General features: G+C 42.1%; 1 protein-coding gene across 2 annotated transcripts in view; it reads right to left on the reverse strand.

The window, feature by feature from the left end:
- The window catches only part of adgrb2 (adhesion G protein-coupled receptor B2), a 209,589-nt gene that overhangs the window by 41,055 nt on the left and 154,873 nt on the right, over positions 1–13,661 (reverse strand). For both annotated transcript variants that reach the window (XM_076754352.1, XM_076754351.1), the window contains exons 18-22: positions 7,022–7,125; positions 6,562–6,664; positions 5,909–6,059; positions 1,713–1,782; positions 141–207 (exon numbers count right to left, since the gene is read on the reverse strand). In XM_076754352.1, coding sequence (XP_076610467.1) covers positions 141–207; positions 1,713–1,782; positions 5,909–6,059; positions 6,562–6,664; positions 7,022–7,125 — 495 coding nt within the window. The remainder of the gene's footprint in view (positions 1–140; positions 208–1,712; positions 1,783–5,908; positions 6,060–6,561; positions 6,665–7,021; positions 7,126–13,661) is intronic.

Consider the following 13,661-nt stretch of genomic DNA (forward strand, 5'->3'; position numbering starts at 1 on the left):
GCACGCAGGAGTGAAGGGAAATCCTCAGAGGTCAGCTGCAGCTGCTTTAAAGCTCTTAGCTCAGAGGCTAGCTTCGCAAAATATCTTCCGAATTATGCAATGTGACCGAGAGAGGGAGAGAGCGTGCCGGACAGACTCACCAATACAATGACAGCAGCAGGCCCAACAAAGGCATAAAGCAGACCACCCTCCAAGGACAACCAGCAACTGGAGAAACAAAGACAGGGAGAAAATAGGGGAAAAAGGGTTTTAAGCACAAAACACAGCAAAATCATAGAGCTTTCAGTGTTTAAAGTATCACTTCACCACATTCAGGTCTCACATTTCATTCGCCGTGAATGCCAAGCACTTAACCACAACAAGTACACAACCAATTAAGGATCACATTTACTTGCATTTCCTGAGTGAGGGATAACACAGTCCTTTCTATGGGTGCACAAGTGCCTCTCTCTGTAAATACTGCCCTCGGTGCTGCGCAAATATGTTATTAGATCACCTAAAATATATCCTCAAACTGTAAATGGTTTTGTGAATTTTCATTTGGTGTGAAAGCTATTGAGACTTAATGGGTTTAAATGTGTCCTCCAGTGATGTCATCAGAGCATACTCAAACCCTTCTGTTGTCTTAATTGCAGCGCAATAAGGAGGATGAAAAACACAAAGCCCAAAAGCATATATGCCGTCCTCTTATTAATGGTATGATAAGTAAAATAAGAGGTTTTGAAAACACATTTTAAGATGAATTTTCACTGAATCAATTACACCACTGAGTGGATATTAGAGCCCAACAGGATCTGTTTAAATGCTCTGCTCAAGTGCAAACAAAACAAGCTTTGTGCATGGCACACAGATGTTGAAAGGACATTTGGAGGCAAGTGTTTGCTAAAAATGCCCTTTCAGAGCATGTGAGGTGGATCGTCTCGTCACCTGAATGAGACTAATTTTATTTCAGAGGTCTCTTTCAGTCATTCTCAGATTCTCACTTGAGTGGCAAAGACCCACATAAAGGCAACATTTCCGAGCTTAGTCAGAAAAGTTATGCTTATTTCACATAAGAGACTTAACACTTTTTCTTTGTTGCTCATTTAGTCATGAATATTTAAAGTTAGAGAGAAATACTTTAGATTTTAAACCTAGTTTTTAGGGGCTTTAATGTGTTTTGAGTACTGTTGAGAACCCCTCCTGTGACTGCTCTGAACAACACTGTCTTGTGCCCATTAAATGAGCAACTAAGATGTGCTGTGGTTTTCACCTCATGCATGCTGGGACATGCTTCACTGGCCCTATGACACAGGATAGGAATACGCATTCTAGAAATCGGATGAATAGATTAGTGAGAGAAAACTGACTGTTTTGTTGATATAAATAGTGTGAAAAATACACTCAGAGTTATGTATGGATACTCAGCTGTTTATAGCAGAGCCTCCACTGAATGAATCAGTGACCACCTCTGGTAAGCTATATAATAAAACTGTATAAAGATACACTTTTATGAAATAGACCATAGCTTGAAACCTTCAGGGAGAAAGGCAAGATAGTCTATTTGAAACAGCAAAGGTAAAACTTGGGTATGCTTTGAATGGTAAGCAGCCCCGGCGATGGATGATGCTGTGCTTCCATGCTGTGCTACAAAAAATTACAGGTAAAAAGTGATTACATGATGATATCCAAATGGAGACATGACTTGTGGTCATTAGTGGGGCAGTACTCACTAGCTGGCTGTGCCGTAACCTCTTGCTCTGGTGAAACCCACTGACACTGCTACAACTAGGGCTGGAAGACCTGCAGAAAAACAGAGAGGAAGATCAAAAGGGTGAGACAAAGGATAAAAAGGAGCCTTAATGGCGACGGCGAAGCATGTCGGACAAGTGGGATTCTCCAGTGTGAACAACTCCGTACAGATCTTCCCATTTAAATGCTAAGCAGCCATGCAATAGCATGTAACGTGCATATATGGTAGACACAAAGGTCTAGCTGCAGGCAACAGTGGGCTTAGATCCCAGTTCATTGCAAGGCAACTGTAAAATAAGGACGGGCCATTACGTCATAATACAAGCGTTCTAATGCTCTGCTTGGTGTCACACTTTGGTTTCAGTTCTTTTAAAGCCTACGGGCAATGCGTGGAGAAGAACACTGAAACCAAACATATCTACACTGTATGAATGTGTGTTGTTGTATGTGAAGTGTCCCTTGAAAATACTGAGTTTCTAATAAATATTTATCTTTGTTTATACTGATCCGGAGGCTGCTTTACAATGATTAACAGGGCTAATAATATGTAATATTTTGGGAATATCACATATTCAAATGAAATGTTTACAAACCTCCTCTGATTATTAACTGTTAACAATGATCACCAGAAACAAATGCATCTTAGTCATGAATGAAGAAATCCATGGCATGACAAAATCAACATCTGGGCTGTAATCCCATTTATCTGGTGCCCCGCTGTGGCTAATCCACCTAACGCCTCGTCAGTGGTCACCATATCAAAAACTGTAGATCACATTACATAACATTAGCTAACGGGCTCAGAGTTAATTTAGTTAGGGTATTATCACAGTTTTGCTAACTTACTAATGTTAGTCTGACACTAACCTCAATCACATACATGTAAGAAGCTCCAGTCAGTTGGAAATCTAGCATGACACGAACTTGCATGCCACTAAATTAGTGAATTAATATACAAATCAGATGAAATGTACCTTGAAAACACATAACAGATTAACTAAATAGCAACACAATAAAAAAATCAGTGCCTCCGACACCCAGATTGACAATGTGCGTTCACATACCACACAGTGGTATAACACTATTGTTGCACTGACTTCTTGTGTACATTAACACTGTTATATGTGACCCACCCAGCGGGCTGCATGCCCGTGCGTGGGTGTGTGTGAGTAACAAATAAAAAAGAGTTTTTAAAAATGTGAGGTATAGCTTGGAGTGGTCAATAAGTCATGCATTAATTAGCTAAATCAAGCAATTTGTGTGTGTCTGCATGCGTGTAAGTGAGAGGGAAAGAGAGTGAGACGGAGTGTTACAGAGCGCGTGCCAGAAAAAGAAGGAAATATGCTGGGCTCGTAATGAGCTTGGCTCTGAAATATTCATGTAATTAACAAAGCTGTGATTATGGCTGCAAATGAAAAGCAATTAGAAAAAGTCACATTAACATTAACAAATAAGATAGTGGGGAGCCAGGCCGGTCCACTAAACAGAGCATGCAGCTTTTCAATTAGACAACAACAACATCAATCTAGCATTTACTGACATATCATAAGATAAACGCACACCTATACATGAGACACACACATTGTCCTGCTAATGTAAAAGAGGTAGAGTCACACCCCAAATCTCATGTTTCCATGGCAACTGATTTCAATCGCATAATTTGGGGAGAAAATTGCAAAATGGACACGAGGAGGATAAGCTGTTTGATCCCCTCCGCTCTGCTCGATTGTGATGTGCATTTCATGTGCATTTGGAAGTGTGTCTGATAATTCCATGGCTGCCACTGCACACGCAGCACACACACATACACACACCGTGTCGGTATCTCTCTCTGTCTCTGACTGTACAAAAGCCTATATGTTCTTCCTCCTCTGTATCAGGTAAGGGCATCAGTGACTTGGCAGATTATACTGGTGGGATCAATAATAAGTGAAATGAACAGACGGTGTGTGTGTGTGTGTGTGTGTGTGTGTGTGTGTGTGTGTGTGTGTGTGTGTGTGTGTGTGTGTGTGTGTGTGTGTGTGTGTGTGTGTGTGTGTGGATGGCGGTGGGGGCTGTGGTTGTAATTTCTCGTGCAATCTCGAAGCATCTCGCCAGTGTTATGCAGATGTTATCATATGTTTTGATTATGCTCTAACATCCCTGGTGCCTGTTGCATCAGGCTGTGCATTGAGAGGACGGCATAATAGACTGACATGGAGGGTGAATGCAACAGAAGTGATGTACATCTGAGTGGCATAAAGGAGTGAGATTACCTTTACTCTAAATGTGACACCCTGTGTGACTGCCTCTGCATGTAAAAATGAACATCTGGCTTTGGCTGCATTCTATCACATTAGAACCTGTAATGAATGTCTTTCGAGACCTTGAAGCAGTAAATAATAGCATATAGCAAATAAAAATGGCATTCGTGAGAATAGAGTAAATGATATTAGGTTATTAAGCATAATGCAGCCGACAATTTCAACACTACAACATAATAATCTGTTACATTTTCATGTAAAGAATGGCTGTCATGCTGCTCTCCATCACCAATTCATGTCACACAACAGTGGTTCAATCAGCATCCAATTCATGATTCACTCGCCTTCATTTGCCATGCTGAAAATCCTCTGGCACAGTTATATTTCCAGTAACAGCAAAAGCAGAAACTTACATTAGCAGCTAAGCGTTACAGCGGATGTCACTATGATATTGAATGGTCCCTTTCAAAGTGCAGTAACTACAGAAATTCAAGCCGTTAACACACAGTGTGCTGGCATAAATGATTTAGTGACATGTATCTCTGGGAAATCACATCAGCAATATACTCGACCGAGTGCATAACAGTAGATGTTGATGCTTACGAAGGTTGCTGCCAGACAACATTAATGAAGTCATTGTGTTTGTGCACTCAGCGTGCTCATGTGTATTTTGCACTCACAGGAACGTACAGTCGTGCAGTGTTAATTTTGTCGACAAAGACAATGCCAAAAATAGCTGCTTTTTTATGATGAGTGCAAGACTGAAACTAAAGAAAGAGCAACCTTTGACAAAGAAAACTGCGACTCCAGTCAATCATGTGGAAGATGAAGTGGACAAATGAAGTAATTACTTTTTAAACCCTGTTCAAAAAACAGCATGCTGCTCCTAATTTGGTAAAACCGTATTTTCCACCAATGAAGATTCTCTTTTCTTCAAAAGATGATGAAGCTGCTTGACCTGTTGTGCTAATATGCCCCATCTTTCATTTCATTAATGTAATGCCTCTGCTAACAGTGTTAGCTAATGTTACAGGTTAAGCAGCAATTTACTTCAGAGAGTAATGTATCCACTATGCCACCCAAAATTAGACAAAAGCAGCAACAACACAGCTGGAATCAATCACATAAACATGCAGATTAGCATTTCTAAGGTAAAATAGCATATGTTTTACATGCTGTGGATGTGGATGTAATGCTAATGATACATCCAGCTGCCCATCTTCTGTGTTTATAGACCGGGATGAGTGCAGGTGTAATGCATGTGGTAAACTAGCTAAATATTCTCCTAGATGTTAGCTAACAGAATATTTCTGTTAATGCTATCATACGTTTTAGCTGCTCATCTCAAGCGAAATCCAGACAACATTTTAGCTCGAGAGTGAGTACAGCTTCTGCTCTGCAGTACAGAGCACAGGAGGTTGCACTAATGTCAAGTGAGTAAAAATGCTGCAGAGTGACTCTGTTCAAACAGCCAGAGTCTGGGAATGACAACTGTAATTATGGAGGAAAGTGAGCCACTTTTATTTCCACTGATCAGAGTGCCATGGGCCCTTTGTGGACTGTTTGTGTGAGCCATTACTGTCTGGTATAAGCAGGTTAGCGGCTTAACGGTTTAAAAGACAGAAAAATGAAAATGCGTGGCCAAAATGAGACCAACAGTTCACTGACAAAACCTTGGCTAAAATGTCTTTTGCTTTGTCGGCAAACTAAACTAACCATAATGACAAAGAAAAGTTCTCAAGTTTTGAACTGAGTTCAGCAGAGCAGTTGACCAGCTAGCCTTATGTCACTGAGCCTCCAGAACCAAATATTTCACATATGAATTTTGCTGTGACACTCTCTGTGTGACTAGGCCTTAAAGCTAAAACCAACTAAAAAACCAAGTTCACACAGTGGTAGCGTGTGTGGTAGTGTGTGACACTGTGGGAGCTCACCCCAGCCGAGGCACAGAAAACGTTTGCGAATGAGTCGTGACCTCATCTTGCCAATGACGGCCAGGTAGGACTGCCACGCCTCTGTCAGCACCCAGCAGAAGGACGCCAAGAAGAAGAAATGCAGGAAGGCAGCAGTCACAGTACAGAGGCCCTACAGAGAAGAGAAAGTCATGGAGATAGAGATAAAAGCACTTTACAAAATAGTAAAAAAGGTTTTGCGAGCGGTGTCATGATGAATCATTTGTTAGGATTAGTCAGCAGAGGAGCATGAAACAACCACAAAATAAAGAGGACAAAGGGGAAAAAGGGAGTCTGATAAATTGTTCAGAAGAGTAAGAGTTCAACCTGGCTCTGCTGTGTTCTTCATTTTGATCGATACTGACCACCACGCAGTGCAGTCTTACTGCTTAGTCAGAGTACACAGAGTGCTGTGTGCCAAAAATGTCTGCTCGCCACTTTGAGAACTCCACTGTATGAACCCTGTCTACCGCTGAGCCCTGAGAACAGTTTTGTTTCTAGGCATTTTAAAAGGCTCGGTGAAGAGCCCTAATACTGGAATCATTAATGTATCGACTTGCTTCACTGTGGAAATCCAATTCCAATGTGTGGGGATAGAATTTTCTCTATGTGTTTATCTGTCCACAGCGCCTTACCTTGCTGAGCGTTTGAGATTGTCCCACCAAAATCAATAAATTGGAGGCCAAGATGGAGAGGCAAAAATTCACCAAGATGATGGATCTCTCCGAACGGATGTACCTACAGAGCAGAGGACCAGAGAGAGTGACAGCCATGTGAGATAAGTATTCATGACAGTTGAATGGAGTGAACAGTCTCTTTTTGGACATTGCAGAGTCATTAGCTTGAGTTTGCAATCTGTCACGAGTGTTACCAAAATCTAATCGCTAACCCCTGCTGTAGTTGAGCCATTTGTTCCTTGTTAGACCTCATTGTAGTCTTGGCACAGCAGAGGACACACGCTAAATACACTTTATGTATTAGTAGGAGCCTGAATAGAGATAAAAATCACCACTGTACTGGCTGCACAAGGGACGTGTGAGAGTGAGTCATTCACAACACCATCAAGTGTGTGTGTGTTTAAGCGTGTACACGTACCTCCAGAAGGCAGCGTAGATTAGCAGCAGGATGAGCAGAGCGGTGCAGGAGACCCCACAGCCTACCATGAGGGGGACAGAGGGCATGCTGGCAGGACCCATGTCCTGAAAGAGAGCGAAAAGAAAGGAGAGAAGAGGGCGAAACAGATAGTTAATACTGTACTTTGCTTGACAAAACCAAGGTTTATGCTATGTAATTAGACCAAAACTACAGGGGTTACAGTCACAGTGAAATGTCAGTTACACCATTTACAGCTTCAGTCAAGTGACGTGAACACTGGCTTTCCTTTGTCACAGCTGTTTGCATGGATGAACACTGCTTGACTTTGCCTTTGAGAGGGCATGCGTAAACTGTATATACTAATTATAGGGTTACTAACTGACTTTCAGCACTACAGATGTCTAAAGCGTGACCTGGACAACAATTTTTCTCTCTTGCAAAGATACATAAATATAAATATAAGTCAATTCTGGTGTCCTATATCATCAACACTGTCCAACATTACAGCAAAATGTGTTTGAAGCTATGGTTTATGACTTACAGTATTCATTATACCCAAAAAAGCCATTTGGAATTCAAAGTTATTTTGATTAGCTTTGCGACCTGGGCTTTACATGCACTTATATAACTTCACAGCTTATTACTGGCTTAAAGAAACTCTACCATAAACCTCTAACCCTCTGCTTTTTCTTGCGTAATTGCAAAAATGCATGAATATAACTATTATTTAGCCATGTTTTCATTAGGTAGCAGCGTGAATGGTTTGGCGAAACCATGTTTACTTTGATATCCAGCGTCATACACAAGGTTAGAATGCAGAAAAGGTGTGAGAGCTTACAGCCAGATGGATCAACAGATAGATAAATGGATGAGTGCAGGAGCGCGATGACTGACTGCAATAAATCCTGTTAGTTTCTTTCCCTACAGATCAAAGTAATTGTTGGCACATTTCCTGCTTTACACTTACAGTACAGTATCTATTAACTCGTGCACTTCCTTAGTTGTAATCCCTGTGGTCGCCCCTTTTAATTATAGCCTGATAATTTCATGCAATTATCTTTAATTAAAACTACAAAAGTCTGTTAGATGGAGCTGGGTGATAACGCATAATTACACAATTCTGACAGTTGGTGTTTCTTTGAAATATCTTGACCACTTTGATGTCACCGACGTCACCTTTCAAGCATTACCTGGAGACCATTTAATTATAATTGTACTTTCAAGTTCCTCTTATGTACTATGATGCATGCAGACTTATTCAGGTAACCAAAGAATGCAGACTGGGAGCGGGCTGTGCACCCATTTACATCTCTGTATATGTAATTTCACATGTACTAGGTTACAAGTACTTGACCATAACACATAATTAAACGATTTAGGTCATGATGTACAGTGCACCTCTGCTTTGCCTCTCTCCTGAGGGGCCGATGAAAGGATGAGGAACAGACAACTGAAGCTCTGTGGAGAGCATGCATCCCGCTGTGTCCCAGGTCGGCTTAATGTTTGGCCCACTTTTAAGTTCTCAATCACACAATTCACCTCAATTTACCTCCTTGAGTGGCTAGCCTTCCCTTTCATCCCAAAGATTCATCATGGCACACACACAGACACACACACACACACACACACTGCACAAAGTGTCCTTTTTCCCGCAAATAAAGTACAAACTCGCACACAAAAGCATGTCCAAGCAGATGTGCCAAGTAATTGAAAGTCAGTGTTTAAGCTGTGCGAATGTGTGTGCCTATTCAAGATGATCCGAAGGCAGAGAAGGAAAGCAAGAGAGAGGACTTTAGAAAGGAATAAAGAATGCACACTGAAAAGAAGGAGTAGGAGAGCAATTCAGAGAGAGATGGAGTGGGAAGAGTTAAGGACAACGAAGAGAAAGCAAAGAGTAGGAGGGAGAAGAAATAGATAGGGAGAAAAGAAAATGAGCGGGAGTCAAAGCTTCCCTTTTAGTGGTTTTCCCTAGCCCATCAAAGGAAGCCAATTTCTCCAGAGGAAAATGGAATAGGCTGGAATACCAATACGAGCGCACACACACACAAACACGATGAGAGGAGAATGGAGGTGAAACATAATCAAAACCACCTCATAAGAAAGCAGACACCGAAAAAAAGGAGAAAGAGGGGATATGACAAGCGTCTGCTTCAGGAAACAGGCAAGGCCTAGGAGGAGAGTGAGAAACAACAGAAACAGAGTGTGTTTGATACTATGTAGAGAGATAGGGCAAAGGATACGCAGGCATTTGTGTTTTTTTGAGGTCTGACAGATCAAACATTGAGGATGCATGGGGAATGACAAGCACACACTTACACAAGATGACTGAATTCCATTTTCTCTCTCTGTATCTTTTACTTCATCTCAAATTAGCCACTACCAGACAAGTACAAGAATAAATTAGACTCTTATTTGTAATTTACTCAGTATACATCTACGAATTGTCCCTCAGCTCTTCATTGTGTCAATTTGTCTAACAGTGTTTTCTTAATTGCTACGTTTAGGTTACGTGTGCGCGATGAGATTAAGCGTCTAATTTCATAATACGGAAAGATGCAATAAAAGAGGAAATGAGAAGCAAAAAAAAGAAGAAGAAGGGGAAACACCCACACAAACAGGCACACAAAGACACAAATGCAACACATCAGGCCTGGGGCTTCAGTGTCACACAAATGCCCTGCTCCAAATAGATAGAGCGATATTGTGTTGCAGTTGGAGGGGGTATGTGCTTGTGTTTAGTGTGTGTGCAGCATGTGTGTGAGAAGAGAGAAAAGCACAGAGAGAGGCTACAGATTAGAAAGAGTGTGCTGAGGCTCTGCTGTATACGGCCAGGCTCCCCTGGGCAGCTTGGCTACCATGTGATGGAGAAGATAGCTATTTTCAGCTCAGGAAGTTTAACCTACTTATCTCCTCTCACTGACACTCCTCCTCCCTCCACTCCTACCTATCCCACTACCTCCCTCTCTCCCTCTGTGTCTCCCATTCTCTCCCCCATTTCCTCCTTTACTCCTCCTTAGTCATTCCTCATCAGTGGGTCTCTCTACTTTCACTCCATGTCCATCTGTACCTGAGGCCTCCTATGTCTTTTCCATTAACTTTGCCTCCCACTTCTCGACTGCAAGGATATAGGCTATGAAAGTGCTTTGTCTCTTGTGATCATCTTAAGTGTATAAGATCCTGTAAAAGATGGCATTTTGGAAACTTATCAAAAGACAAAATAGGGCATTTGTCATAGCCTTGGAAAACAGTTTATATGACTGTTATGGAACTGATGCATGAAGGTTTGGTTGGCCATCTTAAATCGTAAAAAGGAAATGGACTGTAGTCATGCTTACAACACAGCTAAGAGTTGTTGCTTATGGATGCAGCAAGCAACTGTATTGGGAGACAAGCTTTAAAACCCACTGTATGCTCCTTGTCCAGCACTAAATGGCAGACAGATAAGTTTAAGAAAAGTTGAGACCAAAAACAGAGCTAAAAGAAGAGTGAATATTGGACTCAAAAGGTGCCAAAAACACAGTTAATGTTGTTCTTGGTGTGTAACTGTTAGCTTACGCGTTCGCCATGTTTACAGCTTGTTTCCGCTGCCCCCAAGTCCTCAAAAAATCAATTCATGCTGGCTAGATAAAGATGTTGATTGATGTTACAAAATGGGATGTGAGCAGCGTGTCGAAGTTATATGACTGCTGACCCATCCATTACATCACGTTACTTCCACCCTTGCGTTTGAAAGAGAACAGTCATAACGGTCAGAAGAAGTCAGGAAAAGGGAAACATGCTTGAGGTTGAACACACAACCCATATTGTCATTTTTCTGGTGAGACCGCTCTCAGACTCTATAATAAATAAGACAGCTGTTTGCATTCAGTGCACACATTGTTGGGTATTCATCATTGCTCATGGAGTACTGCATTTTTTGCAGTATATTTCATAACCCCATGTATGCTGTGAAAACACCATGCCCATTGTGAAATACCGAATAATTCTTGAAAAGACGGAATTTTGAAAATCCAAGATATTTACCTTTAGTATGCTCCTTTTGTCCCTACACATACAACTATACACACTCGTACACGCAAGCCGACTGTGCCACTTTAGAGATATAAAGCCCTATATCTTGCTAATCTAGTGTTCCTGCTATTCAGTTGCCTGTTTTGCTGTCATGGCACTAGGTAAATATTTCCTGCGATATGCTTCAACTGAATCAATTCATCAGGCCCTCGAGGGTTCAACATGACAGGCTCTGCCTTCAGTGGCCTCAAGACAAACCACAAGTCGCCTGTCAGTGTGTGACAACCTGGAAGGGCTGACACAGTGACTTCAAATGTAAAGTCATCGTATCAAGCGCTGGCCTTATCCTCAGGTATTTTTTACATACTATTTGAGATTTGTACTGCTTGTTGAAGCAAAACGCGGAGTATCCACTAGTTCTAAATTACAGCCAGGAGCTACAGCTACAGTATATCTTGGTGTATCAAGACACACTATACAATTTTAAAATACCCAATTACCAAGAAAATCTATGCTCAGTACACCAACGCTCAGTCATTATGCATCTTCAGCCTGAGAAACACAGCTAAATCACTCCACCTGTTTACTCTCTCATCATCTCCCTTGTCACTAACTCACCTTCAAATTAATGCGACAAGGGATCCGAAGCTTCTAATGCAATTCTGAGTCCCTCATAAATTTTAGCAACACTCATCTTTTAATTACAGTTGACAAGTGCAAGACATTTGCATACTGTAACCTTGTAGTCTTGCCTCATCTAGGGCAGGCCTTGTTTTCTTTCTCAGCTCCGTCTCCAGTTAAGGTATAATAAGTTAAAATATGAGCTGCCATCTTGAAGTGCCTCAATCATCCCTATCATCCTTCCACAGGCACTTTGGCCATTAATAGTTTAAATAATAGGCTCAGCTGTGAAATTCTTCCATTTTGATTAGGCGCCTGTGAGTCACTAATGACAGCAAAGGAAACAGACTCAATGTATCTCAGACAGACCCAATCATTTCACGAGAATGATTGTGCCAAAAGCAGTCAAAAGAAGCTGTGAGAAATCCTTTACAGCAGAAGCAGAGATCACTTCACATATTGTTATTGTGAGAAAATTGCTTTGATACAGTAATTGGCTTATAAATGAGTTATGGAAACGCAGAAGGCACCCCGCATCTTTCCTGTGCCTGCCAGGCAATGTGTATGTTGATTGTGTACTCATCCGCACTGACTGGATCAAGGTCTCAGGTGCTGTTTGAACCACTGACCTTTTCACTCGCATTTCTGGTTACCTGCTTAGGCGAGCGAAAGCCGTGGATCCGACCGTAGCTACAAAAACAAGGAGTTTGGGAGAAGCCCTTTAAAACTGTAATCAATTTTCATGTCAACATAACTAGGACAGCAGCCTCGTGTGCTGACAAAACTGAAGTGAGCAGGGATAACTCACTTGAATAACCTGAGGCACAACATGTTAAACTGACTTTTACAAGGCCAATACCTCCTTCAACTCCAAATCTCATACCCCCATTGAGCACTGTGGAGGCAACGAGTCCAGACATATCTGTAGGGTTTGCATTCCCACTGCGGTCATTCTGGAAATTAAATGGCTTGGTTCACTCCACGGTTTCATGACCTCACTCAGTCAACTCCTCTTTCTCCCTCTCTCCTCTCTGTTTCTCTAAAGTAACAACCTCTGTCTTGTGTCTGATAGTGAAGGTCTCTCTGTAGATACACGCACACACAGCAGGATATTCACACATACACACACGGAAATCTCAGAGGCTATAGAAAGTAAACAGGATTAACTGGCTATCCCTCGCTCCACTGTAAACGGCCTGTAATGGCAGCACTGCTTCTAAATCCCTCCATCTCTTTCTCTCCCCCTCCCTCCCTCCCTTTTCTATTAAACATGGAGGTTAATCCTCAACCCCCCCTTGTCCCTAGCGCCGTGGCCCAGGATAAGCTGTCAGAGCTGGGCTGCTGATACTCAGCTCTGCTCCAACAGCCACACAGCCTGGACACAGCATATGAATGTGTGTGTAGGTGTCCACGTGTGCATTTTTGTGTGTGTCGACTCGTGTGTGTGTGTGTGTGTGTGTGAGCGTGTATTAAAAGTGCAAACATCCATACCTAGTTGTCTGTGTTTGCATGTCTGGATGCAGCTGGGTTGTTAATGTGTTGCCAAATTCAATCTGTCTCCCCCTCCTCTTTTTTACAATCCAATCTCCACTGGAATACAAAGCTAACTCTGGAGGACCCTGAAGCGACAAAGTGCACTCAGCACTGGCCACAGCAGCTCCTGACTGGGAGCCATAGACACAAACACACTGACCCACACCTTCCGGTCCTCAGCACTGGGTTTAATGGTGGTACCGGAGGCTGACTGATGAATCACTAATGACTAACACACTCTTCACGGATGTAAAGCATGTCAGATAAGTCAATGTGTTTTCCCTCCTCGTCCTCTTTCACTCAACACGGCCGACCTGCTTGCTGTGGCGAGGGGAAAGTCAATGTTGTTCAGTTGGAAGAGGAGTCACAGGAACCAGAAATAGCGGCTGGACCCATTCAGCTTATAGGTCACAGCCACTGTTTTTCCATATAATGGGAATTAATGGTTCCCCGAGTTCTGTAATAGGTTGACCCC

This window comes from Chaetodon auriga, chromosome 17, assembly GCF_051107435.1.
Source record: "Chaetodon auriga isolate fChaAug3 chromosome 17, fChaAug3.hap1, whole genome shotgun sequence".
Lineage (NCBI taxonomy): Eukaryota > Metazoa > Chordata > Actinopteri > Chaetodontiformes > Chaetodontidae > Chaetodon > Chaetodon auriga.